Source organism: Glycine max, chromosome 12 (assembly GCF_000004515.6).
Source record: "Glycine max cultivar Williams 82 chromosome 12, Glycine_max_v4.0, whole genome shotgun sequence".
Taxonomy (NCBI): Eukaryota; Viridiplantae; Streptophyta; class Magnoliopsida; order Fabales; family Fabaceae; genus Glycine; species Glycine max.
This window is the reverse complement of record NC_038248.2, coordinates 27,303,301-27,316,470: the sequence shown is the minus strand read 5'-3', so window position 1 is coordinate 27,316,470 and position 13,170 is coordinate 27,303,301. Positions and strand designations below refer to the sequence as shown.

Sequence of the window (13,170 nt, the reverse complement as noted above, 5' to 3'; positions counted from 1 at the left end):
AAGTATGTCCATTGTAGACAAAACAGACAATGATAACTTACTGAATGCACTTATAATATAAAGATGACAATATATATAAAGGTCAAAATAATTTGAATCTTGATCACCATCAAAAGCACCACATTTCATATATTGGTCTATAGACTAATTTAATAAAACATTTTAGAAATATGTATATGAAATCGATATATACATATATACGTTATTGGTTCCTTGAATTTACAAATATTTTAAGCCAAATAATATTTTCAAATAAGGGCATGAATCAAATCATAATGTGGGTATAAGTGTGATTACACAATAATTTAAAAGTAATCATATAAAACATTTAAATAAAAAGTAATCAATATTAATAACATCTATAACAATAATGAATAAAAATTATATAATAGAAATAAATTATTCAAATAATTATTTGATAAAATATATATGAGCAACATTCACTTCAGAGAATGGAGCAATGCCGGTCAAATGAATCATATGATTTTTCATATTTTTTTCCTGATTATACAAGAAAAAACTTCAAATATTTTTGAAGTTGTTATTCCTTGATATTGCTACTACATGAACACATTAAAGGGGTGAAAATAGATAAATTTTTCTTTTTCACATACCATCATTGATAAAAAAAATATTTCACACAATATCAATAAACTAGTGACTATGAATATTGCATATTTATACTCACAATATAACATACTCATAATATATTTTTTGATGTGTACATACACATAATAACAGGAAAGTATATTCACCTACAATGATAACATTAATCAATATAAATATCATAAACAATTATCTTTGCTTTCTATTTTAAAATTATTAATTAATATGTATATAATTATTTAGATGACATATATCCAAGAATCATACGTAATATTTTAATAATATTTACCAAATATAATTACCCGGATCAGAAAATATATTAACAAATAAAATATTAACAAGAATATATTATCTTACATTACCTGATTCAGATGCACATATAGAAATACTATAGGCAAAACTTCATGTTAAGATATTACATATAAACTAAGATAAATTAATATAAATTGAGATCTTAATAAACGGTAAAATGTTGCATTCTTTAAGAATGATTTTTTTCTTGCACTATTTTTCCACTTCTAGTGAAAAAGAATCAATCTTTTCTATTCTCGTTTTTTAAGAATGAAAAATTCTCTTTTTCATTTTTGTGCACTATTTTCTCATTTCTGATGAGACAAAATCAATCTTTTTTTTTATTCTCATTCTTCAAGAATGAAAATTCTTCATTTTTTACTTTTTGTATTGTTTTCCCACTGTTGATGAGAGAAAAAAATCTTCAAATTTATTTCTTCAAGAAGGTCTTTAGGACCTTTTACAAAAATATTTTTAGAATTTATTTATTTGATAGTGTCTTCAAGACACATTATGTCCAAATAGATTTCACATTTATGTAAACAATATATCTATACACATCATAGTTATAAATACTATCATTAGGTGGGAGAATTTACCTTGAAATGTAAACTCAAAAGAATATGACTTTCTCTTACTCAAGGTCAAATTATAATAAAATTCACAAGCCTCAATCATTACGACATTATTTTCTCACTTCGAGTAGTAAGAAAATATATTCTTTTATTCTCAGCTCGGGTGAGAAATATATTTTAAAAATTTCCTTCTATGAATAGTCTTCAAGACTCTCAAATGATCAAATTCACAATTACATAAATAGAACAACCATATTCTACCAAACTTATAGTATGAATAATAAAATTTAAAAGAAAAATATGACCTTAAAATATGAATTTAAAAGAATAATTTTTTCCAATCAATTTCTTTACATGGCTTTTCCTTGCAAGTTGCAATATCAATTGTTGATGACCATGGAAGGAAGACAATCGTGCTCATAACGTGTTACATATAACATAAACTTGAAGCATAAAAGTAGAGAGAAAAGTAAAGAAAAAGAGAATAGAAGAGTTTAGAGAGAATAACAATTGTGTATATTTTATTCAATAGGAGTGACCTATTTATGTGTACAAAAGATAATTAAAAAAATTACAAAAGATAAATATAAATAAGAAAATATTATAAAAGATAATAAAAGTTATGAATAACCACAAATAAATTATTCATAACAAAAACAACTTTTTGTCTCCCTTATTAAGATTGGAGAATTCACTCATCTACATTAATTAATTAAATGAAAAGCGATTAAGTAAAATGAGAGATATTTCATTTCAAAAAATAAAGAATAATTTTGAAAAAAAATATAAGTAATTAACATATATGATTATCTAAATTAGTTAAAAATATCTTATGAAAGGCGAGTGGGAGTAAAACACTAGTTAAACAAGAAAAGTTCGAACAACTTTCTCGAGGGTGATTTTAAATGAAAGAGGTTAAACAACCCCCTCTCATCTCGAAACAAATTACTTGCCAAAAAAAATTGGGAACCGAAAGTAATCTAAAATATTAGTGTAACTCTAATTCCTGAAAAATCAAATTATAATTATTTTCATGACTGACCGTTGGTATTATTATGCTAGAACAAAAGATATTCAACCAAGTTCTAAGCATTGTTCGGCTTAACTAATATTGGGCTCCTCTTATCCTTAAAAGAGCTTTTAAAAAAGTAACTTAGGAATGAGTTTGAAAAAAAAATGAGTTGTTTCATGTCAACGAATTTGTTCATCATTCTAGTTCTAGAACATGACCATGCATTGGATACTACGTTTAAAAGAGGATTGCACTACCGTCAGATGCATAACAGACAAACACAGTATACAAAGCATAAAAACTGTCAACAATATGAATAAAAAGAAAGTTTGATTCTATACTTGGACATGGCACATTCAACCATCCATATAAAAAATGAAAAATAAAAAATAGCAACAATGTAATTGCCTAAAGTTAATATATCAACAGAAGTCTGTACAACTTGATACATACAATGTTTTGATGCCAACAAATAAATGAGTTGGACAATGCGACTGTCTATATGTACGAGTGTTCATATACACAACAAAATATGAATTCGTTAGAAAAATGTAGTAGCTTAGAAGTGTGCATGTAGGAACAAAGAGACATGTAAATCTCATTGTTTTTTATACACACTTCTCTCCAGGAGTCAATGCTTCTGATTTGCATATGGGGCAGACATTTTTCACAAGTAACCATTTCTTTAAACAATCTGCGTGATATTCGTGCCCACATTGAAGAATTCCAATCTTTTCTTGGCTTTTATATTCATCCTGTGAAATGATACACAAGTATTCCAATTAATAGGGGAAAGAGAAATACCAATAACACACTTTCCAATACATCAAACTCGAATGAATAACCCCCTTCTGGTACATCAAAGTCGAATGAAAAATTATCCCAGAAAGTTTGGCTTTTGCTGGATCAATGGCCAAAATAAAAGTATTGAATGAAACCATGATGCTAAAATTCATACCTGGCATATTATGCAAGAATCATTTTCCTGTTCCTCAGAAGCTGCCTCCTCCAAGTTAATAGCATTAGTAGGTAGTAATAAATAAGTTTTTGTCTTCATTTGACTTGTAATCATTTCCTCTGACAAACCTGTGTTTACTTTGCCAATCCGCTCCCCTAATGCAAGAAGCTCCTGTTTTCCAACTCCAAAGACTTATTAAAGTTTTCCAGAGTCACTAAAGAATTTAGTATCCTAGACCTCATATCTAATCCACATTGATAGGAAAATACAACACCAAAACCATGTATACTTGCCTCATAAGACATATCCTCAATGTCCAAGCGCATATCATTATGATGGTCAACCAGTAAAGTAACATCCTGCATAAAAAGTGACAAGACAATCAATATCTGTAAGTGTTGGTAGAATACTAATGACAGGATCAATGGTTGGCAGGAGTTGCATAGCGGTTGAAATATAAGATATATAACAATTACATATGTATAAAAAATTAAGCTATATACAAATACAATATTAACCCAAAAGCTAAATTGTTCAAGACAAAATAATGATGGAAACATTAAGAGAGAGAGAGAGAGAGGCATTGCTGGATTGGAAAACATTGGGAGTGTTGAGTTTTGGAAGAGAAGGGTTTACTAGGTGTTTAAGTCTTAAGAGGATATAAAAAAATTAAGTGATGGAATGATACTGAAAACTGAAAAGTTGCATGGCATAGAAATAAAAAGGTTAATACCGAACTTATTTTAAAAGTAAGGAAGCCCAAGTCAATAAGTAAAAAGTGAATACAATAAAAGAAAAAAAAATAGACCATAATAAAAAAGAAGCATTCAGACTGTTTAAAATGTCACGTGATTTTTATTGTATGGCAGCCAGTGAGATTTTCAAGTGTGATTGCCAATTCAAACACAATCTCCAAGATAAGGTTCAATTTGCACAAGACTCACAAGCCCAAAATTGCAAGCTGCAACCTTCTCTATCATTTCATTTTCCCAAATGCGAACCCTAAATGCCCACCTGACTCTGCTTTGCAAATGATGGTTGAAACCTCACTGCTCTGCCATACCCAATCTGTGACGCAAGATGCACGACAAGCAAGGTGGCCGCAATGGCATTTCTTGCAGCCTCCACAACACAACGTCACCACGATCACCTTTCCAATGAAACCTGCTACACTATAGTGTTATTGCACCGCAATAGCCGACTTTTAAGAACACTAGTGTGAAACTTGCATTTTGGCTAAACAAACTCGCTCTTCTTAATCAAGTCATAGTGATATTTGGGGCCCCTCAAGGGTTAACAATATTTCTAGAACACTCTGGTTCATAACCTTCATTGATGATCATTCAAGGGCATGTTGGGTTTATTCCTTAAAAGAAAAATCCAAGACTGCATACACTTAAAATTCCATAACTGATTCCACTCCCACTAGAGATAAAATAGATCCTGGAGCTGTAAAATGTGTCTTTGTTGGGTATTCCCCAACTCAAAAGGGGTACAAATGTTACTTCCCTACAAAAAAAAAGCTGTCTCCCTTGATGTCCCTTTTTTCAAAAACCAACGTTTCTACCCAAAACCAAAGCTTTAGGCAGAGATTCTAAATGAAGAAAAGAAGCTTTGTGAATCCACAGATGTGTCAACCATACCAGAAGCTAAACTTGACCAACCTATTGTGCCATCACTGGATCTAGAGACAGAGGGAGATTGAAAAGGAGGGGGAGAAAAACAGCCTCTTCAACCTGAAAAACAGTTCCACCTTGTTTTTCAGCAAAGGGACAAAAGACCTTTAAGAGGTACAAGCTGTAACTCATTAACTGCACTGCCAAGAGTCTTAACCACAGGTAAATGCACAAACTGAAACTGAAATTATTAATGCTGAATTCTGAAAGTATCTCTGAATTGGAGATGTCTGGTATTTCTCGAAAAAGCGATTTGATTGATGGGATTTGCTATAATACTTATGAGAATCATTCGGGTGACAAAGAATCTCACTAGCTCTCAGGAAAGGGGTAAGAACCTGCAGAGCATCCAATTTCAAACTACTTGACATATAGCCACTTGTCCTCTGTATAAAGGGCTGTGACAGAAAAGTTGGATAAGCACAAAATCCCTAAGAATATAGAAGAAGCTCTTGAAATTCCAGATTGGAAGGCTGTTGTCCTAAAAGAAATGAATGCCTAGAGGAAATGTAAGACTTAGGATGTGGTAGAACTACCTGAAGGAAAAAGGTCCGCAGGGTGCAAATGGTTTTCACCATCAAGTACAAGTCGGATGGTGATATAGAAAGGTACAAGGCACGTTTGGTTGCAAAAACTTAGATATTTCTCGGGAATGGAGGTAGCCCAAAGGAAAAGAGGATTTTTCATCTCCCAAAGGAAGTACACCTTAGACTTGTCAAACGAAACATGGATGCTCTGTAGTAAGCTAGTTAAAACACCTATAGACACAAATCTGAATTTTAAAGACCTGAATAGAGGGGGAGATACCAATGGTTGGTAGGAAGGCTAATATACCTATCCCATACTAGACCACCAGACATTGCATTTGCCGTAAGTATGGTAAGTCAGTACATGCACTCTCCTGTAGAAGAACACCGTAATGATGTCTATCGGGTTTTATGGTACTTGAAATCCACTCCAAGCAAACACCTTTTGTTTAAGAAAAATTATTTGAGAAATGTAGAGTCGTTTACAGATGCTGATTGGGCAGGGTCAGTGGAAGATAGAAGATGAACTTCAGGATATTGTACAAAGGTTTGGGATACTTTTGTCACTTGGAGAAGCAAGAAACAATAATCTGTTGTAGCTCGCAGCAGTGCAGAAGCAGAACTCAGAGCTCTTGCTCAAGGAACCAGTGAGAGGCTGATGGATGAATTGGAAATGCTTAGCATAGATCCCATGGAACTGTATTGTGATAATAAAGCAACCATAAGTATGGCCCATAATCCAGTCCATCATGACTGAAACAAATTGATGGGCCCCAAAATATGAATAGGAAAACTGCAAAGTAATAGCACTGAATAAAAGAGGGATAAATCCCTGTTACAGGACAAGTATTAGAAAACTGTAATGGCAAAAAATAACAATGGTCGGAGCACAGCTCCGTGCAGAAATGGAAAATAGGAAATATAGACTAAGGAACACCCTTTCCCAAGGAAGACCCATTTCTTCACTCAACGAGGCCAACCAAATTCTTTTCTAGATGAATGATGCCTCCAAACAGTTACCCGCCCCCTCTAATATACCCCTCTCTCTCCTCTTGCTGCATGATTCTCGTTTCCTTGTCTCCAATTTCTCTCTGCCAGCTGTCACTTCTGTTATGCCCTTCTCTCAGCTGCTGACACACATTTCTTTCTTTCATACATCAGCAGGTCTTGTTTCTTGGGCCCATTTCCCTCTTCTCCAATTCTTTCAGCCCTTCTCCTCCCTTCCCTTCTATATACTTACACAATGGGCCTATCACAAACATGTTGAGATAGATTGACATTTCATCTAAGACTGAAGGAATAATCAGCATGATATATGTGACCTCAAGACAAAAAATAGCTGATATTCTCACAAAGGAATGAATTACCAAGACCTATTTTCAATGTGCTGGTTGACAAGCTGGATATGGCTAACATCTACTCACCCGCTTGAGGGGGAGTGTTGGCGAAATATTAATGACAAGATCAAAAGTTTTCACTGAGGCACTGACAACTTTCTATCTTAATTAATAGGAGATTTTCCAGAAATCTGATTCCTTTTCCATTCTGATTGTATTTCCTGATTATTAGCTTTTAATATTTTGTAATTAAGGGTATTATTAGGCCCCTTTTTTAGATAGTTTATTTTAGGAAATATATACTCTCTATATATTGTACCTATCAGTATCAATGGAAATTGTCAGAAAAGAGAATATTATTCTCTGTTTTTTCTCAGTAATGTAAAAAAGTAGGTTATCCATATATAGTCCTATGGACAATTGACTATGAAGTACCAAAAGCTGTACAAAGAGAAATAGGAAACATTACATCAACTTGGAGAAAAGTCACGGGAGGAAGATTTCGATGTCTAAGAGTAGTCTCATGTGTGCTGCCTCTATGGGGTCGGTATATATGTGAACCTGCAAATGGTGCAGCACCAACATGCCTAGCACCCATCTCAATAGAATCTTGTATGAAGATTGAAGAACTGCGTGATGGATTTGTTGGAACTCTATATGAAGGTGCAGTTACTGGAGGAGGAGGGTGAAAGTTGATGGAGTGACCTCTCATCTCTTGGACAGGCTGTGTTTGATGATGAAAGCTATGGTAGTGTGGGTTGACAAGGGGAGGATGGGGAAATCTGTGGCCACTTCTGCTGCCAGCTGTATCATGATATCTCTGGGGGCCCATTCTTGCATTCTCTAATGAACTTCCATTAGCACTGGGAGCTGGAGAATAAGGGCGACAGTCAGAAAGACCAAATCCAATCACCACGTGAAGAATTTAAAGAAAATGAGTACATTGTCTGGCTCTTGAATAACAACTGTGGGAGGCAGATTATGCAAGGAAGACCATAACAGCTATAGATTTATTCATATTTTAGTTGCATAATAGTTTCCATAAAAAACAAGACTTTAAAAAAACTTATTTCTTGGCTGATGATACCACATCCAAGAAGTTTTAGTTTTCTACTTTTTATTTGAGCCTGAATAAAACTTCTTACATGCATGTTATTGTAAATTATACACTAGAAAAGTAATATACTGTTAGAAGTCTCACATTGAGTAGAATAAACTACTTGAGAAGACTAGTCCATTAGGTGGGAGAATCTCAAAGCTTAAGTACCACATCAAGTAGTTTATTCTACTCCTCAATGTGGGACTCCTAACACTTACATGAATATGTTTAAAAAGGAAACCACAGAACAACAAAAAGGAGAAAGTAACAAATCTTTACCTTGTACATATGGCATTAGAAGAGACTGATGCCAAGGCAAAGCATGACCATCATTATTATTGCTATTCAACTGCTGGTCCAGCCAGGGAGGAGGAGCTGCTGGTTGAAAGTGTTGACTTAAATAATTTACTCGAGTTATACGGTTAGGGTCACGCACCATCATAGACTCGCCTGATCTGCTCCATGAAGTGCAATGTGGTAGCGAGGGGATGCCATTTTCAGTGTGTCTTGCATTAGGGGGAGCAACTGAAGAACTAGCCGAGGCATTGAAATATTGATAATTTCCTCTCATAACTTCAGCATTTAGAGATACAGCCGCACCAGATGAAGGATTCATGCTAGAATAATATAAGTTGGCCGCAGCTGGAACACCCATATCAAGATTATGTTGATGTTGAACTCCATTGTATTGTGTCATTCCATACACCATACCATTGTCATAAGCATCTAGTAAATAATGGGAATCTAGATTAGTTCCGTTCCCTGAGGCTGTCACGAGTGTGCATACATTAGGTTGAGAGATGTTGCTGCCTCTGAAATGGATACTTTCTGAATGAAAATAGCCATGCCTTTGTTGACTCATTTGATCCATATCATAGAGACTTGTTGATGCAATTTAATCCTAATGTACCAACCAGAATGAATAAAATAATCACTAGGAAAGTAATTAAAAGCTTAAAACCATATAACCAAAAAAATCTACACAAGAAAATAACAATCAACTACTCACTTAAAATTTCTTATCAATCTTAGACAGTGGCTAATGAATCTTTTCATTGAATAACTTAATATTACACCGTTACGTAAGGTATCCGTTAAAAGTGGGGATTAAGCATACACTGATTCACTAGGTATTCCAGATTTCATAATTTTATTCAACAAATAAGTCAAATATTTCCAGGGCATACAGAATGAACAGAAACCTACTTTAGTTATTTAATTAAATGGAAAAGAGAAATAAAACAAAGTGCAAGAACCAGGAGACAGAGGAGAACTACATATCCACAATAAAAAAAACTCAAGTCATGAAACTATGAACTTGGGCTCAATGGTGAATCCTATACATCTTGGCAACATGTCTACTAACTTTTTTCAGAATACTATATATACCCTGAACCCAGAAGACAGCAAAAACAAAAACCTCTTATATTTTCAAAACTAATCATTCTACAGCATAAGCATAAAGTATAGGAATTTAATTACCTTTTACAATTTTCCAGAATACCATACCCCAAAACCCGGAAGAAAGCAAAAACAGAAACAAGGAAATAATACAAGACTTCATCTTTGAGGAAACAACAAGCTTGGGAAAAGGAAGATGAATCCATGAAACAAAGAAAGGTATATAAGCATTATAAATCTAGCATAAACCAATTAAGAAAAAAAAACAAACAAACTTTCAACAATACCATGCAAGTTTGCCAGATTCGAGACAAACCAAAAAATCATCAAAACGGTTTTATTAATTTTAAGGCAAAGCACTAAAAGAATTCCGGAAAGGTAATAAAAAAAAAAAACCAAAGAGCCCAAATTTCCTTTTTTTTTTTACAAAAAGAAAAACAGAAAATTTAGGTACCCACAAGCGACATCATCCCCACCGACCAAGCAACACTGAAATTAAGGAAAAGAAAGGCGTACCTCGTAATCATCAAAGTCACGCGTTCTTTCCCAAACCTAAAATCAACCAACCCACCACCAATCCACCCCACACAAGAAAGCGCATGAAATTGGAAACGATCGCAACGAAAGTAGCGTAATTTTTTTTTGCCAGGATTAAAGAATGACGACGATGATGATGAAGAAGGAACGGATAAAGAAAGAAGAAGCAAAGTACAGCTGGGAAGGAAAGAAGAGAGAAGGAAATAGAGAGAAGTCCAAATGGGTAAGAGAGTTTAATAACTGAGACTTCCTTTTCTTTTAATTAATTCAAAAACCTTAAATAAAAAGAATTAATGCTTGGTTTGGTTTGTTCCTGCAGAGATAATTAACCTTTTTTTTTTTTTTTACGATATTGGGATATGAGAGGGGACCTTCGCATGGGCACTTCGAAATACATTTTTTTTTTCAATATTGAAATTGGTCCCTCGTAACAAATTGAAAAATTGATTATCGGAAGATATAAATTTTAAAATTGATCTTTAAATATTTAAAAAGTATAATAAATTAATTTTTTAGATAATTTAATCAAATAATTTTTAAATTTTATAAATTGATGTGAGATTGATCATAAAAAAAATAACTTATTATTAAATTAATCTTTAAATATTATAATTTTTTTACTATTTTTTTAAGAAACATGTGGTGAGAAGTCAGGATTGATTGGCCACCCGAACTTTTCAACTGGTTTTTAATTAATTTTTTCTGGTTAAGTTATTTTATTTCATTACTATTTTTTATTAACTTTACAATTATGTGTTAATTAATGTTAATTGGTGCAAAAAAGATCATATACGTGTTTCAAAAAATATACATTATAATTAATTTAAATGAATATCACATAAAGCATACAAGGAAAACAAAAAATAATGAATTTTAATTAATCAAATAACTTATTTTGTTAATTATTTGTGTTTATTAAACTGAATTAAAAAAATAATACTGACTATTATAATTAATTAAAATATTTATAATTGATTTAAATAAACATTATAACTAAGGAAACAAATTAATCTCCATAGTGATGACCAATTCCATACGGTAGACGTCGCTGGTTACATTATTCAAGGTTGTCGTGTATGATTCTCTTCATCATCCATAGCTGGTTGTTCTTGATGCACATTTTTGGTAAAATGATGGAACATCAGATGAGTATATGCTCTTCATATGTGATTACGGACTTGATGATTCTGACTAGTCGTCGTTTAATGTGTAATGGAGTGTGGCAATGAGCTTTTGTGCCATAATCTTTTGACCCGTGCAACTGTCGAAGTCCACAACTATCAGAACGACAACCTTTATAGTCACCGCCAACCATGATTGCTATTCAGGAGTTTGGACTTTGAAGTACTTCATATACCGTTAGATATATTAATAAAAATAATGAACGAATGTGATAATTTATGTGTTACCGATTTCTTTTGAGGTGTTCTCTACCTGCTACTTGTTGGTAAAATTTTATTGAATTTGCATTTTAGTCCCAAATAAAATGATCATTTAGGGTTTATTTGCAAACTATTCAATTAGATAAAAATTTGGAAAAGTTGAAACCTAGGAGATCCTGAAATGCCTACCACTCTTCTTTCTCTATGAAATATTAGTTTTATTTTCTCATATCTCTAGTTTTTGTTCTCACTGTCAGGACTACCTACACACAACAACACCAATGCAACATCTACAACTATGTCACATCCTGATGTAATTCTATCTTCCAAGGGTATTAGATAGAAGACTCCAAGAATATTGGCTAGAGAGGCAAGACAAGGCCATATGATTCTCATGAGCCGTAGGGTAGATTTTGGGTCAATGGATTAAGTATGGGTCCACTTATCTTTGTACATATTAGATTAGGATTTCATTATTTTTGGGCCCTGTATATAGGGCTCTATAATGTAGGTAGGATACCGTAGAAATGTAAGATTTTTCAACCCTTGTATTTTAGGGCACCTAGACTAGTTTTTGTATTAGGAGTAGTTTTATAATTTCACATGCATTAAGCGAATATTTGATGTGTGTGTTAAGAAATAAATTTAATTGAATTGGGAGAAGTTCAATCCAATTAAATTTTAGAGGGAGAGGTAAGCATTTGCTTGCTACACCCCATTGTCACATCATATAGTCACACTTTGTGCATGTTCTTCATGCTTTACATGCCTCATGACACCTAAGCACACTTAGTGGAAAATCTTGGACTTGATCTTGGATTAGTGGGTTGAATCGTAGCTAAAATTCACTAATCATAATTAGTGAAATTTTGGCTCTAAAATTTGGCTCCACAAATTCAATTTCAAATTCAAGTGAAATTTGAATAGAAATTCAAATTTTCATCCAATTTTGTCTGACACTTAATCTATAAATAGAGGTCATGTGTGTGCATTTTTTCAACTTTGATCATTTGAGAATTACACTTCAAAGTTCATACCTCATTTGAGGCACAAAATTTTGTGCTCCATCTCTCCCTCTCCCTCCACTCATCTTCTCCTACCTTTAAGCTCTTATCCATGGCTTCCTATGGTGGTGAGCTTCTTCTTGACTCATCTTCTCCTTGGAGTGACGTCTCCAATCATCTTTCTTCCTTCTTCATTCCGCTGCCATTCATCTTCAAGAAGCAAAAGACTTCGTTGATGAAGAAGATCCAAGGTGATGCAATCCTACCCCCCAAGGGCATTGGATAGAAGACTCCAAGAAGATTGAGCCAGAGATGCAAGAGAAGGCCTTAAGGTTCTCATGAGCCTTAGGGTAGATTTTGGGCCCATGGGCTAAGTATGAGCCCACTTATCTTTGTACATAATAGATTAGGATTTCATTATTTTTGGGCTTTGTATTTAGGACTCCACAATGTAGGTAGGGTACCCTAGAAATGTAGGATTTTTCAGTCCTTGTATTTTAGGACACCTAGACTAGTTTTTGTATTAGGGGTAGTTTTGTAATTTCACATGCATTAAGTGAATATTTGATGCGCAAGTGCACCGGATCGCCCAAGTAATATAAAACGGTAAGTGAATACCGAGTATCGAACTCTCGGGGAACTTGTTTTACTTGATAAAGCTGTGGTTCAGTAAATAAGTGCCTTTGGATGAAAGTTTGGTGCGTGGTATGGACAAATATATAACTAAACTATTCAATAGTAAATCACGTGAGTAGTAGTATGTGA

General features: G+C 33.5%; 1 protein-coding gene across 1 annotated transcript; it reads right to left on the bottom strand.

The window, feature by feature from the left end:
- Positions 1–2,888: 2,888 nt before the first annotated feature.
- Positions 2,889–10,272, bottom strand: LOC100808448 (probable E3 ubiquitin-protein ligase ZFP1). The gene is made up of 6 exons (XM_003541026.5): positions 9,999–10,272; positions 8,361–8,982; positions 7,452–7,852; positions 3,736–3,801; positions 3,443–3,613; positions 2,889–3,239 (listed from the first exon to the last, which is right to left on the bottom strand). The coding sequence occupies exons 2-6, from the start codon at positions 8,950–8,952 to the stop codon at positions 3,093–3,095; spliced, it is 1,377 nt and encodes a 458-aa protein (XP_003541074.2). The 5' UTR covers positions 8,953–8,982; positions 9,999–10,272; the 3' UTR covers positions 2,889–3,092.
- Positions 10,273–13,170: the final 2,898 nt, after the last annotated feature.

Coding starts and splice junctions, on each gene's coding strand:
- LOC100808448 (XM_003541026.5), bottom strand. CDS start 8,952: ATGGATCAAATGAGTCAACAAAGGCATGGCTATTTTCATTCAGAAAGT. Junction 3,614..3,735: donor TTGAGGATATGTCTTATGAG/GCAAGTATACAT, acceptor GTTGGAAAACAG/GAGCTTCTTGCATTAGGGGA. Junction 3,240..3,442: donor ATTCTTGCATAATATGCCAG/GTATGAATTTTA, acceptor ATCATTTCACAG/GATGAATATAAAAGCCAAGA.